Source organism: Symphodus melops (genome assembly GCF_947650265.1).
Source record: "Symphodus melops genome assembly, chromosome: 1".
Lineage (NCBI taxonomy): Eukaryota > Metazoa > Chordata > Actinopteri > Labriformes > Labridae > Symphodus > Symphodus melops.
In genome coordinates this window covers 6861788-6880871 of record NC_136691.1, presented here as the reverse complement: position 1 = coordinate 6880871, position 19084 = coordinate 6861788, and the positions used below count along the sequence as shown (strand labels likewise).

Sequence of the window (19084 nt, the reverse complement as noted above, 5' to 3'; positions counted from 1 at the left end):
ATTTTCTATGTTAAACAGACGGGGATTCAGCGGGACTCCCTTATGTTACGTCACAGCCGAATGCGGAAGTAAAAAGCAAAGACGTGCGAAAACGTACTAAAACGTCTCCTGGAGACCCTGTGGGTTATTAATTTCAGAATTTCTTTAAAAACAGTATTGTTAACGTATTTTCCTATGATTAGTTAAGTTTTGTCTTTAACCTGCAATATGCTCTTTAAGGACAAACTCAGCCTTAGCGGTTTGATGGGACTAGGTGCAACCGTTATATTGCAGTATAAAAAAAATCAGTTTTTAAATATGGCCTCACACAGCAGCTCTTCAGGGCATAGTCTTTTTTTTTTTTTTTTTTAAAGTAAATTAAATACTAATCGTTATTAGTATAAAAACCCAACTCAAAATAAACTACAATTCCCATAATCCTTAAAATGAAAAAAAAAAAAAAAAGTGCATGCAGTGCAACAGTGAGGCTAATATAGTATTTTTAATCGTAAAGACGTGACCTGGTATGTTTGAGAGTTCACCTTCATTCATTGTGTATTGTGAGCTGTTCCGTGACTCACAGCGATGCGGACCAAGCTAGCAACGTCCTTTTTTTATTCATGATCTTGCATTCAAACACAACAGTGGTTTATTGTTCAGCAGATAAAGCTTGTGGAGTGATTATTTGATTCGATAAAAAAGCGGGCTTTTGGTCCGTTCTTCACAACTTTCACCGTTAGCTGAGAGCCCGTCCAACGATACATAGAGGTGGAAGATGAGCTAAACAAAACAAAATCTCAACCCAAACTACTGTTTGTATTTATCCACAGCCCTTAAAGCTTTGTCTCCGTTTACATTTTGAAAACTTACTTTAAGAGATGTATTACAGGAGCAAAGTCATGATAGCTGGACGGGTAACAACCCCAGAAGAAAGACAGCAAGCACTGTGAGCGCTTCTTACCCGATGATGGGGTGTTTGAATCCCAGCTTGGCGGTGGTCTGCTGGATCTCCTTTTCTAGCCATGCTTGTGGGCGCACCAGGTACTTGACAAACTGTGACACCCACCAGACAGAGGGGTCGCCGTGTAAACGATGGAGGCGTGGCGCCAGGTCCTCTGGGATCGCCAGTGGCAGGTAGGGAGGCCGAGGATGGAGACTGTCCACAATCGGTAACTCCACGACCTGGACGTCCTTATCGTGGGCCTCTCCTGGAGGGTCCAAAGAGAAACACGTTGCGTAAAAAACACATGAAAAGAGAATTACTTTTAAACCGCTAATGCTAAGTAATTCATGTTTAGAAACTATTATGAAATGAGCTTTAGAGTAAGAGCCTCAAATATGGACTTTCAAATACTTGTTTTGTGCAACCAACAGTCTGTTACTCAAAGATATTCCATTCACAATTCAATTCCTCCACTATCTACCCGCCCAGGTACCAGTGTTGTAAGAAATATGATCCATGAAGGACGGATTTAGTGATAGGCTTTATTCTGAAAGCTTGAGATATCGAACCACTCCTCTGAGACAGAACTTCACTATTCTGGAAAGTTTTATTAAATGGCAAATATTTTGTTCTTATTTGTTGCAGCAGATAAAAAACTGTCCCTGTGATTTTGCCAGCAGCCTCTACAACTGTCTCCTGAATATGAGGGCTGCAATGTTCCACACAAGGCCACAGTCAGTAAGAAAATCATCTCACAGATTACAGGTGATGCGTTTATAAGAATAGAAGGTGTGATCTGCTATTCATGTTTTTAAGCCGACCAATGGAAATCTAAGGCTTCGTAAATCAAGTTGATGAATGGTGTTGCAAACTTGTGTCAAACTTAGGTGTGTGTGGCATGGAAAAAAATGTATATTATGTTGTGAGCTTTTCATGCCTTTATTGTAAGGCCCATACAGTGGACAGTCAGAAACAGGGATGATAGAGGAGAGGATTACGTGTAGCAAGTGGCAATGTGGGGGCGGCTGTGGCTCAGTGGGTAGAGTCATCGTCTCTCAACCGGAAGGTCGAGGGTTCGATCCCCAGCTCCTGTGAACAACATGTCTGGGCAAGACACTTAACCCTGAATTGCTGCCCCTGCTCTGTCAGGGTTTATGCAGTGTATGCGGGGATAAATAGAGTTTTGGAAAAAAAAAAAAAAAAAAAAGGGGGGGAGTTACTGTAATGGGACTTATTAGGCTTTTGCAGACATCCTCCAAGGGACACTCTGCAAACTGCAGTTCCCCCCCCCTTTTCCACCGCGATGGCTTCATTGTTTAACACCAGAAGTTTTCTCTCCTTTTTTTTTTTTTTTTAGCTTGTAAGTGAATCAGATGTACCTGATATTTCTGTTCAGGACAATCAACTTGCACAATTTATTTTGGATCTTTTCACAAGAGCACAGAGCTGTCTTTCAGATCTGTAACAACTGACAAAACTGCATAACTGCTAGTCTGTGCAGTAACTGAGCCTTTCACTGTCTCGACTGAAGCTGCTCTGTCAAAGAAAAATGTTGTGAAGCAGGGGGATATTTCAGCTTTTTCCTTTGGTCTGATTAAATTCCCCCCTGTTTGGTTTCCAAGAGGAATCTAAATCACCCAAACCCTGTGAGTCCAGCGTTTGTGACTGATAGCTGCTCTTTGCTGTCCTTGCTTTAAGGCCAAGCTAAGGTAAGCTCCTTTCTATCACGGCTGTAAAAGGCCAGGGGCTGATTTAAGGGGCTGGATTGGAGGTGTTACTGGGGGGCTGGTGGTCTGGCATTGGCCTCTTCAGGCTTAGTCCTGCTTGGCAGAAGAAGCCCTGGGCAGAAGGTTGAGCAGAGCTGATTATGAAGGTCACCTTTCTGGGCTGCAGCTAGCCTCCCCCTCAGTGTACAGCCAGACCTCCATCCACATCAAGGCCAACTGTCCATACTGCATGTACATGTTTAAACAAAGGTGGAATACATGTGCCTGCAAACATGCATTATAAGCACAAAGAAACACGAACAGGCTCAAGTACAGCATCTTGTGAATAGCAGGAATATGTGATGTAGCGGTGATGACTAGAAAGGATTCAAATACAACCAAAATAAAAGGGAATGTGTATTCACACACACAAACATCCACACAAACCTACAAAAGCCTCCGCTAATCTCATCTCACCAGAAGGGATATGCCTGGCAGACAAAACCTTCACTCCCTTTCAGTCTTAAAACCCAAGCAGAGGTTGTTTTTTTGTTTTTTTTCCTCGGTTTGTGTGTGTGTGTGTGTGTGTGTGTGTGTGTAAATGTGAAAAACGATTTACGTGAAAACAAGTTTGAGGCCCGTGTTCTGTCAGACTAAAGCAGCTCCTGTAACTGGAACAGACGGGCCTTAATACGACCACAAACACATCCACGACACGTTTCCAAATAAATGACATAATGATTCATTAAGAATGGCCTTCTTCATGCAGGAGACATTAAAGAACATGTTCAAAACAAAAACAGAAACACCGGCCTCAATTTATGTGTGTTTGCCTGAGCATGCACTGAATATAAATTGGTGGAAGCATTAAATATTGAGCAAAAAAAAAAAAGAAAGATTCCCAGGCCTGACTCTGCTTATATAACAGCATTGGCATGAATCACATAAGGGGGAATGGGCGTATTTTCCAGCCTGCACTTCTTGGCAAAAAATGTACAGATATGCCGTATGTCTTCCTCCCACAGCTACTTAATTAGATCACAAAGCTTCTAAATTTGATCTCGACTCCAAAGCTTCTGCATATGTTTCCCTGCATGCATCATGACTCAGAGCACATAAGTCTTCACTTGCACAGAGTTCCTACATTATGTTTAAAACCTATGATATACAGCGTGCCTAATAAATATTTCATAGGATCAACACAGCTAATGAACGAGAGACGACGAGAGTGACACCATCCAGAAAGAAAATATAAAACCTCTTCATTCATTATACATTGGAGACTTAGTTTATGAACTTGGAGAACTCTCGTTCCAGTCTTTATACGGCAGAGAACATTATGTTTCTCCTGCTGCTCACACTCATAAGGCAGTAATATCTCCACAGAGAACCTCAAAGGAATACACTCTCTTTGGCAAATTAGCTCTTTGATCAACGAACCATTGTTCCACAAGAAGACTGGTTTCTGCTTTATGCGTTCAGAATGAAAGCCCGCTATACGGCAGCTGTGAGATGGTGCTAAGTCGCCTCATGCTGTCCACTGAACATTAAAGTTGTAGTTAAACAGCAGTGTGCTCGACTGGGCTAATCAGACAGAGGGGCTGGATATTGAAAACTCACTACTCTTTCTAGGTGCTGACATGAGTGTATCTGGAGTGTCTGGCTGGAATGTCAAATGATCAAGAATTAAGAACTTGTACAAGCTATTAAAATACAGCATTTTATTCTGATAGTTTCAGTACGGCGTCTTTCGTCTGAACAATGTTCAACATTTAAAAAGGAAGAATTTGAGACATTTTGCAACTAAATGTAGCAGAAAAAAAAAAAACCCATCCTCTCCAAATGTCTCTATAGCCCCGTTTCCACACAGCAGTCCGGTACGGATCAGTACGGTTTGGTTCGATTAAGCCTGATCCCGTTTGTGTTTCCACAGCCGCTCGTGCCCCATTTGGCAGGCGGCGTGTAAGCCGGATCCCAATAGGAAGGAAAGTATTTTAAATGTATTGATATTACTTCCAATAAGGTAAGAAAGAAATATGTTTGATGTTGTATCAGCTTTACTATCAGACGTTTACAACACTATGCAGCAATTCATGAGGGAAAGGTCACTAGTGGAGTCCTATTTCTGTCAATGCTCTCATTATATGCAGATGATTTAATGTTTTAACTTCCTCTTTCATCAGCTGACAACTTTTTTCCCCATCTCAAAGCTTCTATTTTTCTGTCACCGAGTGAATCATAGCAGGGTATCTTGTATGATCTGAATGGGGATTTTCTTGTCATGTTTTGTTTTTCTCATTTCCCATAAGCGGGGGAGAGAATCAGCAGGTCCCGTAATGACTTTATCGCTATCTTTGATTTCCTCCCCCCAGGCTATATGTTTTCCTGACAGAAATACCCTGTCACAGATGCATACACTCTGCATCCTCTCTTCGTCTTTAAATGTCTCACATCCCGGGGGAAACACTTCACAAAAAGTGGGCTAACCATCTGAAGATAAATGAGGAAGGGTGGAATCTGGTAGGGCTGCTACATAAAACACACAGACAAAGTCAATTTCCCCACAAACAGAAGGGTGAGTAAACAGAGCAAAGAATGGCTCCGTATGTAGAACACCCATATCAGAAAGTGCCATTTTTATGTGAAGGTGACCACAAGGATTGGTGGTATTTACCAGAAAATCATAGAGCAGAGACAGAATAATATGTGTTCAAGAGTAACAAAATTAGCATCCTTGAGGTGCAAATTTCTCTGCCATCCAGGCTCCAAACTAAACCTGTTATCAGCTGAAGTTATTTAAGGTAACAACCAAATACATAGCAGCTTCTATTGACACCATTACAAATGTTCTAGAGCACTGTATTCTCTATATTAATATTCAGTAATTGTACTAGCCAAACACCCCATTAATTAACAAGATGCTCAATGTATACCTACTTATTAATCCAAGGCTGTAGCATCCCTCTGTGGTCCATTGCCCAAAGGAGTGTTAACACTGTTAACATAACAGCCATGACCACAGGCGTAGCCAAGAAGCCAACAGGCTTAAATTAGCTATGCATTGCTAGTTAGCGGGTCTGGTCAACAGAAAGTACTGTCTCTGCAAAATGCAAAACTTTATAAGGCCACAGATTCTCAATGCTCAAAGGCAGACCAGTGTTTAAAGAGAGATGCCTATATATGGATCTATAGGAGGCTGTTTGTGCGACCAGACAGCAGAGACAGAGATAGATAGCGGAAAAGGACACATGAAAGGCAGGAGAATAAGAAAAGAAAGGCACAGGGAGTGCAGGAGATAAGAAGGGAGAGCCCTGGAGAGCAGAAGTCAAATGGAGCGATTGGAGAAAAATGAGGAGCTGAAAGGAAGCTGAGACGAGAACATGGGGGCAATGACAGAGAACGGAAACAATGGAGAGGCAGACACAGACTTATTATGAAACCTGCAAATTATCACGGATCATATATATATATATATATATAAAGCTAAGCTGGTGCAACATGCTAAACTGTAGCACTATTTATCAGAACAAAAATCACACTTTTGATTCAAGCCTCTGTGCAACGTTGGATCTGTTGCCAGCATTAGCAGGGAGATCCATTCCCCTCAAACAAGCACATCAACCTTTGGTCTGCAATATTCTGAAACCTGACGACACACTACCCCGTTCTTCAACATGTTTTCTTCATGGACAGACCGTGACAGGTAATAACACATTTATTAAAAACCATGGTAGTGGCTTTGTGAGGCTACACCGTAGGCTCAGCTAAATGCTATCGTCAGCATGCTAAGATGCTTAAAATGACATTTTGAAACGCTGAAGTCTGCTCATTAGTGAGTGTTATCATGAAAGTCTTCACTAATTAGCAATTGACATGAAGTACATGGTAGCTCTAGAGATTCCTCTATTTCAAATGATCGACTCCCCTCCCCCCTCATGCACTACAGTAAATGTGGCCTCTTCACCAAAGCTGAGGTGAAAATTCACATCTCAAGAGCCCGTTATCCCCCAGGTCAATCGTTCCCCTCTCAATGGTGGGCACATATTACAACAGCCCCAAGTATCTTCTTCAATTTGGGCCTGATAAGACCCCATGTGTACAAGTCCATCTGCAATAATGTCCCCAAGCCCGGCTTATCGAAAAAGGTTCTCTATTTCAAGCTTCATCTCGACAAATCATTAAGGCTGCGATTAGATGCAAGAAAGCCCTCCAGCGAACATCACTGGGTCGTGTTGTGTGTAATTGTTTTCCTACAGGTATCAGTGAGAAAGTGAAACATGAAGCACAGAGTTCAGATTAAAGCTTATTACACGCAGGGACCCGGTTAGGTTCCTGCACACGGTGGAGAAATGGACCTTTGCTCAGAGGGTTGTCCGTTCATGCTGATTTTCAGTTGCACGTGTTAAAAAGATCTATATATTCACCCTAAAAAGCACATTAAATATTGATGTCAGAGTGGGGTTTTTTTTTTTTGGATCAGGATAATGTTTACATTTATGAGACATTCACTGTAAACATTTACGACCCTGAGTGAGATTATGCAACAACCACAGGCTGTAACACAGAAACCTGTGCAGCTTTCTTCAGTGAAGACGATGAATTCTTGTCCATTGTTGTTCATGACGAGTGTTGTGCAAGTAGCCCGAGTTAATAAATAATGGACGGGAGTTCTGAAAAGATGATTCTCGTCTCTCTCTCGCTCCGCTCGTAGAGGATTACTGTAAATCAGAGGAGCAGGTTGTTTACTGAGATTGAGTCATGTGATTTCTTGGCAATGAAATCTTTGAACAATAACCTGCTGCTGCTTCGCTGGCTGCCAAAGAGCTTTAACTGGAATTGCATAGTCCTGCTTAGCCAGTGAATTCACACTTTGTTTTCGCTGTAGCAGCACAAACGAGGACTCTGGCAGACTGAATCTTTTTTAGCTGTGATAGTCAAAATAAGAACCATAGGTTTTTTTTTTTTTTTTTTATAGTTCAGGAAGCAATCATGATAATTGAAGCCACAGTTTAGCACTGCTGATGTGTGTGTGTGTGTGTGTGTGTGTGTTGTTGTAGTGAGCACCTACCTGACCAGTGTCCCGTGGTGGCCCCGGAGCGGTCGGAGCAGGTGTTACTGACGGGCAGGAAGACGGTCTCCCAGCCTCCGGGGGCGTAGCGCCAGTTGTGCGACTCGAGGATGAGCGTGCGCTGAGTGCCGTAAGCGATCATGAAGCAGTAGACGACATGGTGGAGCTGGCAGCCATAACCGCAGCCCTTATTGATGTTACACACCAGCTTCCTCGCCTTACTGCAGTCTGGGGGGTTCTAGGAGGGAGACAGGAAGGAATGTTTCAACATTTTTTATTGCTTGACCTTGGTCCTGTATCTCTCAAAGCCCCGCTCTGCCACGTGTAATAACACATGGCTGATATTGTTTCCTTTGTTCCTCATGCCTGTCAGTCTCAAGCTCCACTTCGCTCTAATTTTACACCTCCTCCTCCTTTTCTCCATTTCTTTTCTCTTCTCCTCTTCCGTGATAACCTTGAAAGTTTCTTTTTATCCTTCAACATTTACCTCCACTTACCTTCTTATTGTTGAAGGATAACACTGGTGATGTTCTATGTGTCTATTTCATGGTATCAAGTATCATCTATGCAGTCAAATCTATTTTTAGTACAGTATGAAAACCCCCATATTTGAGTAGAACCTCAAAGTTACAGTCCTAAGCTTCGTCATGGTTTCCCGAAGCTGCTATTCATGAAATAAAACATTTATCTGTGACCAGCTTGTCGGGGTCAGCGGGTTTGAGACGGAGGGCAAATGACAAAAGAACTGTCAAATGGTCTCATCTTCGCAAATTGTTTCCTGGGACAATAATAAACATCTAGAAAATCACCAGCCTTATCCGAGAACTTTTTTTCTGTTTAAATCTGTCTTGTTCCCTTTTCTCCATCTTTTTTTTTTATGAAGCCTCTCTAATTTTCTCTCACTATCTCCCTCTCTCTCTCTCTCCCTCTCTCTCTCTCTGATCGTCTCCCTCCTTCGTCGTTCCTGCCCCCTCCTCCCTCTCGTTCCCAATAAATTAGCTCCACTATCAAACAAAGTCTGAGGGGAAGAATACCAAATGAGACGCACTGGAGGAATAAACAAGGTCTTCTCTTTTCTGCATCGAAAATTGTTCGGCGTTGGGGGGGGGGTTGAAAAACAACAGAGCGACACACACACACACACACACACACACACACACACACAAACACACGCGCGTGCGTTGTGATGTCGATGAGTCGCCGGGCGGATTGGGTTTCGCTCTGCAGCCGGTGTGAGCGACTCCGCAACTGTTCGTGCCAACCGGCTTCCTAAACAGCAATTACAGGCTGATGGGAGTGTTTTCCTCATTAGGCTGCTGCAGCTGTGGATGGTTCACAGTAATCAGGGCGCACAGCACCCACCGGCTAACACCGCCTATCACGCGCTAGCAGGAGAGGAAGAGGGAGAGGGGTTGGTTGAGGGCAAAGGAGAGCAGCAAAGAGGAAAAGAGAAGAAAGAAAACGAGGAAAAAGATGAAATGAGAAGCGGTAAAAAAAAAAGAGAAGCGAAGAGAAGAAGAATGAAAAAATGAGACGAGGTGCTTCTTTATGTCTTATAGCACCGCTGCTTCTTCATAATATGAACAGAGTCTAACAGCCAAACAGCCAGACAGGACTCACAGGTCTTTCCTTTGAGTAACAGGCTGCTGCTTTACTACGACCCCCACAGGTCGAAGCTGACTTACTGTACCAATAATCTACAACTGCGTCCTGACAAAAGAACTCTCATAAAGCTTTTCTTTTGACAGAGCTCCACACTGGAAGCCACAACCTCCGCACGAAATCAATGTGTAACATGAGCCAACCTTGGATCCCTGGGTCGATAATCATGAGGCTGGAATGATCCGGAAAAGCTGAGAGTGATGCCCACACTGGAAACAGCAATGGGAAATAAAAAGGAAGCAGCACATGCTTCAGCATTAAGGCTACTTTTTAAATGTGTATAGGTTTGTTTTGGTGGAGTATAAAAATGTATGACATGACTCATGAGGGAAAAAAACACCTGTTGTGCCGTGTGTAAGACTTTCACACCTGAAGAAGAAACAGAGCATCCTTCACAAGAATTTCTATTGTTCCTAAGAGCACTAACATTGACAATCACTGATCCTTTAAAAAGATACATGAAAAAAATCAAATATTACAATCAGGCAAAAATTGTAAGTTGATCAAACGCCCATTAAAATCAGACTTTCACCATTTCATGTTTTGCACCTTGCAGACGCCTCTTTGAACATGCGTCCATCTCATTGTTCCTCGTTTGTTTCTGTCATGTTTCGCTCTGCTGCTGGATTTAAATGGTGCACCCGGACACCTGCTATCCACAGATAAGTATGCATGCAGGCTCTATCCGCGATAAAGCAAACACGAGATATAATCACAGGCTCTGTATCAGAACATCGGTTGTAAACGGAAACACCGGTTGCTTTCGTTTTCGCGGCAGACAGTCGTCTCCGAACGCACTGACGCAGATGTGAAGCCACACTGGTTTGTGTTTACTAAACTGTGCAGGACATGTTGTAGGGCTCCATCTTCAGAGAGAAAAATCCCATCTCAGTCAATGAGAGATCTTTTACTCGAGTACTGTGAAAACCACAGACAGATGGTTCTAAACGAGCTGCACTGCTGAGCAGGAAGGAAACGTTAAAGAGTTTGTGGAGGTCAGCTTAAGTTTTTTTTCCTTTTACCTGTGTCCTATGTACTTTAATTTCCCTCGGGATCAATAAAGTATCTATCTATCTATCTATCTATCTATCTATCTATCTATCTATCTATCTATCTATCTATCTGTACCGGATTTTACGGTACCTTAATTTGTTCCTGTTTTTTTGTGTGTGAATGGTGCTGATGACAGCAGCAGGCTCAACAACTGAACGAATGTGCTGAGAGAGGCTAAAAAGCTCTTCAGAGACGAAGGGGCATGTTGCGTCGTGTGAAGACTTCTCTACATGTTCATGACGTGATGATGTACACGATCACACATTTACATGAAGTCATGTGCTGTAAATATGGAAGTGCTCCCCATCGCCGCTTTAGGACGAAGTGTCGTTGAGCGACACGGGGACTCATGGGAAATGTAGTGCAAAGACTGCATTGATCAGAGAACTCGCTCGCGATCAATCAGTTCCTCTGAATACAGGCTCATCACACAGAAACAGATGAAAAGCATGACGGACGGAAGTCCATCTGACGAAGCCGGGCGTGTTCGGTGAATGTGGAGTGGACAGATGGAGCCGACGCAGAGATGGAGTTGGTTAAACCTGGAATGAAGGGAGAGGCCGGTGTGGGTGGCAGAGACAGCAGGAAGGGAGGGAGGAGTCAGTCCGTGTGTGTACATATAGATGTGTGAGTGTGTGAGAGAGATAGCAAGACACACACACACACACACCTCTTTGTGTATGAGTATGTACATCAATCTTGAGGCAAAGGGTATATCTGTGCGGCAATTTCTTGCTTAGGTGTGGGTGAATCCATCTGTGCACAACTCTGTGTGTGTGTGTGTGTGTGATGAATTAGTGATGGCAGCTGGTGGAGCGGTGTGATCCCTCAGCGGTGGTGACAGCAGCTGTTAGTGGTGCTGTCTCCGCCCAGCCAGACTGACTGGGTCCTCTTCATCAAACACACCGGCTCATTAATGCTGCAGGGCGCGATGCCGCACCGCATCACCCCAGCCGGGCAGCACTAGAGCTGGGGAAGGGGAGAGGGGAGGCTGGGGGTGAGTGGATGTGTCACCGGTCTCAGGTTCTGTGTGTGTGTGTGTGTGTGTGTGTGTGTGTGTGTGTGTGTGTGTGTGTGTGTGTGTGTGTGTGTGTGCGTGTGGAGCTGTAAGCATATGTGCATCTATCTCAGCATGCGTCTGTCTTTGTAGTGCGTCGACGTTTTTGCAGGTCTGCATATCTGTCTGCCGATCTGTCATTATGCAAGTCAGAATGGGTGTCTATGTGCTTTGGCGCATGCGTGTGTGTGTGTGTGTGTGTCACTAAACCGCTGACGAGCAACAAGAATCCTGCTTGTCAGATCCAACTGCTGGAACAGTCTGCTATCACACACCTCACCTGCTCCTCGTGGGAACTGAGGCTGACAGTTATGGATGGTGCAAATGAGACGAGCAAGTGTGAAAGATGTCCTGAAGAACGCATATGCCCGCTAGTACGTGTGAGGGAAACATTCGCAGAGTGTATATGAGCCTATAATGTGTGTGAGTGAGAGAGAGGGTGAGAGAGAGGGCGAGAGAGAGAACGAGAGAGAGTACAGGGCCAGTTGGCCACTCAGCAGGTGCGTCTGGAGATACCTGTAGGTAGGTGATTCTGTTCTGGACCAGATCCGACAGGTCTTTAGCCTCCTTCACTCTCCACTCGCCCACTCCGTCCGCCTGGCTGAGGTAGTACAAGTCTGTCATGACGGACCTGCAAACACACACACACACACACACACACACATTTCAACACATGAACTCAAAGGAACAGACACAATGCTTACAACAACATCTGTGTTTGTAAAGTCATGCACACAGGATGGGCGAAAACAGCAAATCCTAATATTTGGTAACTCTTATTACCTTATGAAGGAGAATCCATCACTCACGTATTATATATATTTAAAATTAAAATAAATAAATACAATGGACAGAGGCCTAATAGGGCTGGCAGACGATGTTATGTGGGTGCCCTTGTCCTGTTGAGAGCACGTGGTTAAGCATCAGCCACTTATCTTGCACTTCACGTTATCATCGCCTTTTTTCTGTCCCGATACTCAAAGACACAAAGTCATGGTCATGGTGCCAGGAAGAGTGATGGTGCGACGTGTGACGTGCTGCATGTTGAACTATTGAAACCTTAAAAAAACCACACGTGTTACTCGAGTAACGACGGCGAGTGCTTGAGTTCACGACCCTACAGTGTATGAGCAGCAGCATGCAACAGTTTATTTTAAACTGCCCGTCGATCCTCCCGTCCTCCTGAGAGCAGTCGAGTCAAACGAGACTTTCAGCTCGCAGAAATCTTTGAACCACAATGCATGATGGGACATGTTGTTTGGATGGTGACGACTCTTTACAATTCATTGTGGGATACAATGATGGACTTTTTATAGGGCGCGAACATGCTCGCACAGAATTCACTACAAAGTGGCGTATTAACTGTATCGTGAACTTGATTGTGAAGAGCGAGTGATTTCGGGAACAGCCAGTAAGAATTTGAGGGAGGGGTTCACTACCAAGTTCAGGATCTCAAAACGACTTGAAAGAGGCAACGTGTAAAATAAAAGCCAAAAATATTCAAAACCAAAGAGGATTCACACGAGTCTGACAAATAAACTTCAATAAAGAGAGACATGTTGAGTTTGGATCCATTCGAGTCAAGTTTTTAAAAACGTGTTCCCTTGTATAGATGCTATGGACAGATTATGTACATACTGATTATACTGTGATAAGTTTGTCTTCCAGGTTCCTGGCACACACAGCCTGACCAGGGATCGGGTTTGGGCTGAGTCCAAATTATATTCACTCTAATTGGGAGAGGTAGGCTGCTGTAGTGCCACAGTGGGTCTGTGTATCAATATGTCAAGAGGAGCGGAGAGGACTCAGTTCTGTTTCTGCATCATAATCAAAACATTAGAAAAATGAGAGCATAAGAGTGTGCATGTATAAAAAAAATAAATAAAAAGGAGGCATGTGTAGCTGCACCTGGAAGACAAACATATCTCAGGGAGAATGAGATGATTCAGTCGATAATAAAAAGAACCCCATATAAAACAGTCCTGATTTCTAAATCGCTGCAATGTTTCATGGATCTTCACGAGATGAGTGTTAAAAAGAAGAAGGACAGCACACAATAGTGTTGCATGATGGTTTGCACTCCAACCGGCTGACATGCTCTGTGCTGACAGACGAGGGGTTTCCCCTCTAACGTCGTACAGAGACGAGACAAGACAGCCGAAGAAAAACAACAATCAATGATTCAACAGGACTACATAAGCAGTGATACATTTAGGGAAACAGGAGAACATTTTATTATTATTTTTTAATCAAGAGCTGACTTGTTATTACGTGAAGCGTGTGACTGATGCGAGGTGTATTCAGACGCCACAGTCCTCTTCTCGGTTTTTTTATCCGTTTCCTTTTTTGACATAAATGAATCCACGTTTTCTTGGGAACACGTGTTTACCCTTAACTTCACATCTTCACACTACACGTTCAATGTTACTGCTAATGCTACACATAGGTTCACCATTGTTACTGACAGTACAGCTAGGACTCTGTCTTATTCCTTCTGTACGTTAGCATGTACACTTTCTCTAAGGCCCTGAGATCGTCCGACTGGACCTCCTGGCTGCACGGCTCCAGCTCAAAGGTGATCCAACTTTTTGCAGTCAAAGCCTCTAAACTGTGGAACGGCCTCCCCAATTCCATCCGCTCTGCCCCCTCAGTTGACTCCCGCTGAAGTCCCGCCGAAAAACCTATTTTGATATGTTAGCGTCTGAGTCCTCTGAGTGACTCTCAGGTTTTCTTTGTTGCTTGCCTTATTGTTGTTCCTTTGTTCTGGTGGATGTTGTGACCTCCTGTATATTGCATCTTCAAGTATTGTTCAGCACTTTGCTCAGTTTTTTAAATGTGCTTTTAAAATAAATGTGACTTGACTTGTTCCTGCATCTCTCTGTCTTTTACCTGCTCTTCTGTAAAGTGTCCTGAGATAACTATTTGTGATGAACTGGTGCTTTACAAATAAAGATTAATTTCATAGACAAATAGTTCATCAAATATTTGACTGCTCAAAAAAAGATATCACATCACACTGATATTAAACAATACAGTACACACAGCAGACGTATAAAAACCTTCTTGAATATGTAGATGGGCTATGAATATTAAAAGGTTGGTGGCTGATCTGACTGACAGGTCTGTGTGTGTGTGTGTGTGTGTGTGTGTGTTGTGTTTTATTACTAGGAGGCTAGGCTAATCTTCAAGTGTTAGATTTTTTTCTTCCGTTTCACAGTTTTCTAAACGCCAGCTGAACACAGAGCTTCACGGGAGTGCTTCAACAACCAATATATTCAAACTGCCTGGCCTCAAGTCCATCATTCCCCCTCATGCTGTACCTGTTTCTTAATCAGCTGGAATTCAGTCTGTGTCAGCATTTGTGTTGGAGCACTTGATAATGGTCTTTGAGACCACTTTTTGAAGGTCTTCGTCTCGGAATTCAAAGCATTTTTACCCGGTCTCGTCTCGATCTCAGCTTGAGCTGACTCCGGATTTCTATTCAAGACCGGTCAAGCACAACACTGATTGGCTATTTTCACGTCATAACTGGGATAAGAAGGAAAATCCCCTTAAAACAACATATAACTACAATATATATATATAACTACAAATTGTATCTCTTTTTATACTATTTATTATGTATGTGTTTGATATGGACCTGTGAATGCAATAAAGCTTTATATTATATCACTGTAGATTTGTTTCCCCAGGTTACGGCTGTGACACACACACACAAGATGATCATCATTTTTCATTGATATTTATGGTCTTGTCTCGGTCTCGCCCTGCCTTAGTCTTTGTCTCGTTTTGGTCTCGATCCTTAAATGTCTTGGTCTTGTCTATGTCTCAGAGCACTCTAGTCTTGGTTAATATGCCATCCAATATGGCAACCGCCTTTGTTGGGCTTCAAAATGTCTCTTGAGAAACGAGTGTGTGACATCACTGAGCCCAAGTCCGTGTTTAATCAGCCGATGAAATTTGCACAACAAAATGCCAGCCAGCGTGACTCCTAAAGTTCCCACAGCACATGTCACTTTTAATATAAAACTTTGATCACCAGACAGCAAATATTTACAGTGCAGCGCGTGTGGAACATTAGCAGGGCTCAACATGCTATCAGGATCATTTTAGAACGAGTGTCATTACTGTCAGGCTGACGGACGACCTCGGCGTCTTTCTGGTTGCTTGGCTCTTTTTTGGATTAAGTCTGCCATCTGCGAGCTTCTGACAGTGAATTTCTATACACGTCAAAGACTGCCAAATATCGTGACCGACCACTTAAAGCATCACCGAGGGCGCCGAAGTGTGCAGCTGAGGGCAGAAGCAAACACATCGCACGCACTCACACAAACATAAACACTTATGCAAGCTTAATTTATTACTCACATCTTCGACCCAAATCAGTCACATCCTGTGTGGCTGAGGATCCTTGTGTATGCATTCAGTAGTGCATGTGCAGAGACGCACACAAATTACACACACACAGCAGATAATTGAAGCATGCTGCACTTCAACAGTGCAGCAGGGTGAATAGTGCCTTTCTTCACAACTAACATGGTGTCATTACTCACTGTCCCAATTTAAAGCAGGAAGCACAGTGTGCGATGAACAGTGTCAAACTCTCCTTCAGGAGCGCACAGGGGAGCCGTCAGCGCACCTCTGAGGGAAGGAAAAGCAAACCTGGCCGGGCCGCAAATCTTAACAAGACGAAATCAGCAGACAGGCCCTGAGGGATTTAACAGCGGGGCAGCAGGAACACCAAACAGCCATGAAGTGCTGCGCAGTCCTGACATCACTTCATGTTGGAAGGTGAGCAGGCTCCTAGTCTTGGAGTAGGGGAAGTGTAATGTGTGCTCATGGACATTATGTGAAGCTGGTGGGCTTCCACGGCGCCTCTGATTGGCTCAAACTGCTAACGGTGAGCCTGCAGTCTTGGCTGCAGAGCAGAGCTGCTCGGAGTTCTGACGATGCACCAAAGGGAACGGGTTTTTAGGAAGATGAAATTCAGCCAGCAGCCAAGTGAGGCAGAGGAAGTCTGAAACTGGCCCACACGTCTGCACCATGTTGCTCTACGGACTATTGTGAGCCACTAACAGCTTAAGCTAACAGCCCAGTTCTTCCCATTGCATGTTCCACAACTCTGCTGTCCTTTGTTGTCCTCTTACACAATGTTATACTTCTATTTAAAGCTCCTGTGACTTTTTTCATAACTGGTTATGAAACAGACTGAAATGTGTAGTGATGCCTTTCCCAAAGAGTGACTATTTCTCTAAAGTCACTTTTCCTGCCTGTAAGCACTATGTGGTGGGTGCCAGGTGTGATGATTGACAGCATGCTGAAAACAGCCTTTGTTTTTTATTTTGCACAATGGGGGATATAATTAAGAGTTAAAAACAAGCAGGAAGCCTTCCTATGCTGGAGCTGGATGAGATCCGCATAAGGTGGCACTTCATCTCCGGGGTGGGGGGTGGGTGGGGGGGGGGGGGGGGGGGGGATTCAACACGAACCAAAACTGTTTTTTAAATATGGTGTACTGTTTCACTCTTAAATCTATTCATCATCATGTCCTCATTTACAAGCTCATTCATTTCAGTGCACACCAAATGAGTAGTTAGTTTTAGTTCTTTTCGTCTGTTCTCTGCCAAAATACACCATTTTAACTCGATTACGATGAAGGAACAATGATTTGTTTTTTGCCCTCATGGTTAACTGACACGGTCTCTACTGTAAATATGCTCAAATATTAAAGCTGGAGCATGTTTTCTAATGAAAGATTCATATACAATGAACTATTTTGTGGTTATTTCTTGAATGTTTCAAATGGAATTCAAAGCATCGCTTGAAATGAAAACAACACATTTTAGTTTTAAAGTAGAAATTAACTTCTCTTAGACTGAAGGAAATAAAAAAAACCTGCATTTCTTCAAACTGTTTTTTTTCTGCTCTGTTTCCATTTGACTTCTTTTTGTTCGGTGACGTCAAAAATGTGTCTAAACGATGGACACTGCTTCCAAGTCGCAGACTGGACGTGTGGTCACATGACTCTGCCCTCAAACTAATCAAAAGGGCAAAACTCCGGTGATTTGAGGTTCTAAATGTTGATTTTGATTTATTTTTCGCTTTAAGAATAAGGACAAACGTTATTGATCCCCCAATGGGGGAAATGTGAGTGTTACAGGAGCTCCAAAAAACAGTAAAACAGGTAATATAAACAGCATCAATAGCAAAAAAGGAAAACAAGAACAGCTATGAGCATGTTTACATTAATTAAATAAAGGGGTTGACTTAAATGTCCAGCTCTAATAAATATTCCCTCAAGGTTCAATTTTAAGCTCCTGTGTCAACATACTCTTAGCTACATGTTAAACTACAGAATAAGCGACACTGATTGGGTGTTTTCTAACCTTCTATTCTACCACATTTTCATCCACTCTTTTTGTCTCAGCAGCTGTTAATTTCTTTCGTTTCCTGTCACGGACCAAAATAACTTTGAACTGTTTCCTTTCAGCTATCAGTGAAACAATCTGAGAGCGAAAGCCGCGATCGTTTTAGCCTGTAACATGTTTGAGAACCTCACTGGCCTCATGAGCGCGAGCGCTGCTTTTTAATCACGTTAAAGGTGTCACTGCTCTCTCCGCCTCTGCCCCTATCTCTGCTACCTCTCCAGCCTGTGACACACACACACACACACACACACACACACAAACAGAGAGAGTGAACATGTGAAACTCTGTGACTGTGTGTACATGCGTGTGTGTGTGAGGAATCAGTCTTCAGAAAGCGACTGAGGCAGCGTCGCCTGAGACAATAGAGACAGTAAAGCACTTCAGCTGGATTACAATGAGCCTCTTGGCTAAGTGACAACGGTCTGTTCTTCATTCAGGTGAAAGGAAGGCCGGCCCTCCAGCTCACAGACAGGGTGTGCCCGTGACCTTTGCCCGCTTGTTTCCCTGTAAGTACTGCAAGTGCTGCTTTCAAGTACTCCAGTAAATAGTTTCAACTTTTGACATCATCAGCAGAAAACGGGGCGAGAGGTGGCAAACGGCAGCCTGTGAGTCACGACACAACTGTGAATGCCTGCAGAATAAAGAGAAGGGAAGAGATTGAAGGTTCTGATACACCTGCCACGAGGAGCCTGAGCTACGTCTCCCTCTAAACACAGAGGGCTTCAGCTAATGAGCGTTTTCATTCTCAGCTTACATGGTCATCGTTTCAACAGCTCACAACATGTTTACTGTCTGAACGAGAAGGTGCAGACGCTCCAGTGACTGATCAATCCTCAGAATTTTTTTCTCCTTTCATCATTATTGATTGTGATTTGTTTGTTTAGGTTTCTGGCAAATATAAAGTTAGTGGGGGGAAGAACGTGCTGGAAACACCTAACAAATGTTTTTTTTTTTTTTCCTGAAGCAACAATTAGATACTGTGCTAAATGTTACGTGAGCGTGTTGTTATGCGTGAACGTGAGCGTGGCTGTTTGTCTGTCTTTACAGGAAACGCTGAGAAAGAAAACGATGACATCATATATGATACTATGTAAGCATCATGCTGCTCAAATTTAGCCGCCTCCACAGTCGTACCATCTCGGCACTGTGTCTCAGGTTCTATGCTTAAAATTGATTCTTTAAACAGAA

General features: G+C 43.4%; 1 protein-coding gene across 2 annotated transcripts in view; it reads right to left on the bottom strand.

Annotated features, from left to right (window-relative positions):
* fut8b (fucosyltransferase 8b (alpha (1,6) fucosyltransferase)) overlaps window positions 1–19084 on the bottom strand; it is a 79222-nt gene that overhangs the window by 12919 nt on the left and 47219 nt on the right. For both annotated transcript variants that reach the window (XM_079370920.1, XM_079370919.1), the window contains 3 exons: window positions 11985–12099; window positions 7697–7934; window positions 941–1187 (listed from right to left, as the gene is read on the bottom strand). In XM_079370920.1, coding sequence (XP_079227046.1) covers window positions 941–1187; window positions 7697–7934; window positions 11985–12099 — 600 coding nt within the window. The remainder of the gene's footprint in view (window positions 1–940; window positions 1188–7696; window positions 7935–11984; window positions 12100–19084) is intronic.